A 2035-nucleotide genomic window follows, 5' to 3' on the forward strand; every position below is an offset into this window, starting at 1 on the left:
CCCTCCTTCACACGCGTCTCCTCCCAGCGGCCCCCCCCTCCCCCTTCCCCCTCCAGAGCCACTCTCCGCACTCCCCTGTCTCCCTTATATTGAGAAGGAGGGGGAGGGGGGGGGGGGGGCAATGATCTTAACACTCTGGATCCTCTCCCCTGGATCATATAGCTGTTTGTATAGCTCTCAGTCTGCTCCTCCTCCTCCCATCCTCCACTAATGTCAGGCTGATCCGATCCCACCATCCCTTCTCTTGGTCTCCTAAAAGGGGGACACAATCCTTCTCCGGGCTTAGAGTGAGACCATGAACCCAACTTCTAAACCGGACGAAAACAGAGACTTCTACAGTGGTGGTCACTACGGGTGACCCTTGTAGCCTCGCTGGCCACCCTCCCCTCCTAGTCCCCCCGGCCAGAACGGTGAGAGCGGTCTGGTGTTTCAGTGAGATTACACTGTGATTGTGTGGGGCAGCAGCAGCTACAGGCTAGCCATCAGCAGCAATCAGTGTTCCAGTGATGGAGAGCAGGGAGAAGGGAGAGAGAGAGAGAGGAGCACTCTCTTTCACTCTGTTGCCTAGCAACCCCGGCTGCTCTCGGCTAGGTAACCCCCCCCTCCCTCCCTCCCTCCCTCCCTCCATCCCTCCCCCCACCACCCTTTCTCTCTCGGTTTGTGACTCTTTCCCCTCTCTCTCTTTTTCTCTCTGCCAAGCTAATAGAGTGTCTTCTGTGTTTATTTGTTTGAGGGTTTTTTGGGGGGGACGCACGTGCGCAAAAGGCATATTAGATTACGCTTCAGATTCAGCAGCAACACAACCACTCCCTTGAAAATGCTAATCCATCTAAGGTGGAAAGGTGTCATGTGACAGTGCCTAGAAGCCACACCCCTGAGAGGGTCCAATGGTGCGTCATGATTCTGCGTTAACACTGATTGGTGGATACGGGCACTGGTGTTGAGCACTGGGGCCTGGTGTATCCATAGACCTATGCTGTCCCCTCCTGGATACATCTACAACGGCAGTTGTAATCAGTGAAAACCATACCATGATCATGTTGTGGGGTATAATCGCCCCCGAAAGTGACACAAAGATGGTGACTCTGAGGTTCTAGATGGTTCTGAGGGAAGGGTAATGCCTGGTACCTTGCCCTTGGCCTGCAGGTGCTGTGTGTTCCTGGCACCGATGATGGACAACTGCCTCCTGATCCACAGCAGCTCAGCCTGAGACTGCCTCAGCATGACCTCCACCTCACGGGACCTGTGGCCTCGCATCACAGACTGGCACACACACACACACACGAAGAGAGAGAGATACACACGCGTGAAAACACACAGAGACACACAGATACACGCACACACGACAGTGGGCATTAGAAATACACAGACACTGTAGTATAACATTTCGAAATGCACACAAGACCTTCTAAAAGCACCCAGGTGAGAGTTAAGGCAGAACCACACAGACAGACACACTGCATGACATCGCGCCTAAACACACACACACACGCACTCCCATCTAGCATCTCGCTGTGCAAACGTGTAAATACACAGTTGCGCTATCATCCCTTCGTAGAAAAACGACGGTCCACCACGGAGGAAGCTCAGCCACACGCACGTACCCAGGGAATGCAGCCTTTCTCCCCACAGAAGAAGGCGTCTCTCCGGCTGGAGGCGGCTGGAGGATTGCCTCTCCTCTTGCCCGGCCTCCCGTCCTCCCCCTGTCCTGCATGCACACCAACAGGCGGGGATTATTGATATGTGTTCTCCACTCTGTTACATAACAGAGAGCAGAGGGGATTACTGTACCCTGGCCTCCACAATGACAGGAGGCGCCTCGGAGCCAAATCAGCTTTTATCAGCCAATACTAAACCCCTCTACGACTCTACACTTCTCTGTGCTCGACCCTAGCCTCACACACACACACGCGCACACACGGTGGTCTCTTATATGCTAACGCATGTACCGACCTGACACACCAACGAGTCATAGGTTAATGCATGTATGTCGCTGAGGGAGCAATACCCAGATTATACTCGAGTGACAACGCAC

The 2035-nt window shown here is 53.9% G+C and overlaps 1 protein-coding gene across 1 annotated transcript in view; it reads right to left on the bottom strand.

The window, feature by feature from the left end:
• rimbp2a (RIMS binding protein 2a) overlaps positions 1–1705 on the bottom strand; it is a 46332-nt gene extending 44627 nt beyond the window's left edge. Inside the window, exons 1-2 of the mRNA XM_084693724.1 lie at positions 1605–1705; positions 1129–1263 (exon numbers count right to left, since the gene is read on the bottom strand). Of these exons, the coding sequence (XP_084549850.1) occupies positions 1129–1257 (129 nt within the window). The 5' untranslated portion in view covers positions 1258–1263; positions 1605–1705. The remainder of the gene's footprint in view (positions 1–1128; positions 1264–1604) is intronic.
• Positions 1706–2035: the final 330 nt, after the last annotated feature.

This window comes from Hypomesus nipponensis, chromosome 27, assembly GCF_054491055.1.
Source record: "Hypomesus nipponensis isolate SF chromosome 27, ASM5449105v1, whole genome shotgun sequence".
NCBI classification, from domain to species: Eukaryota; Metazoa; Chordata; class Actinopteri; order Osmeriformes; family Osmeridae; genus Hypomesus; species Hypomesus nipponensis.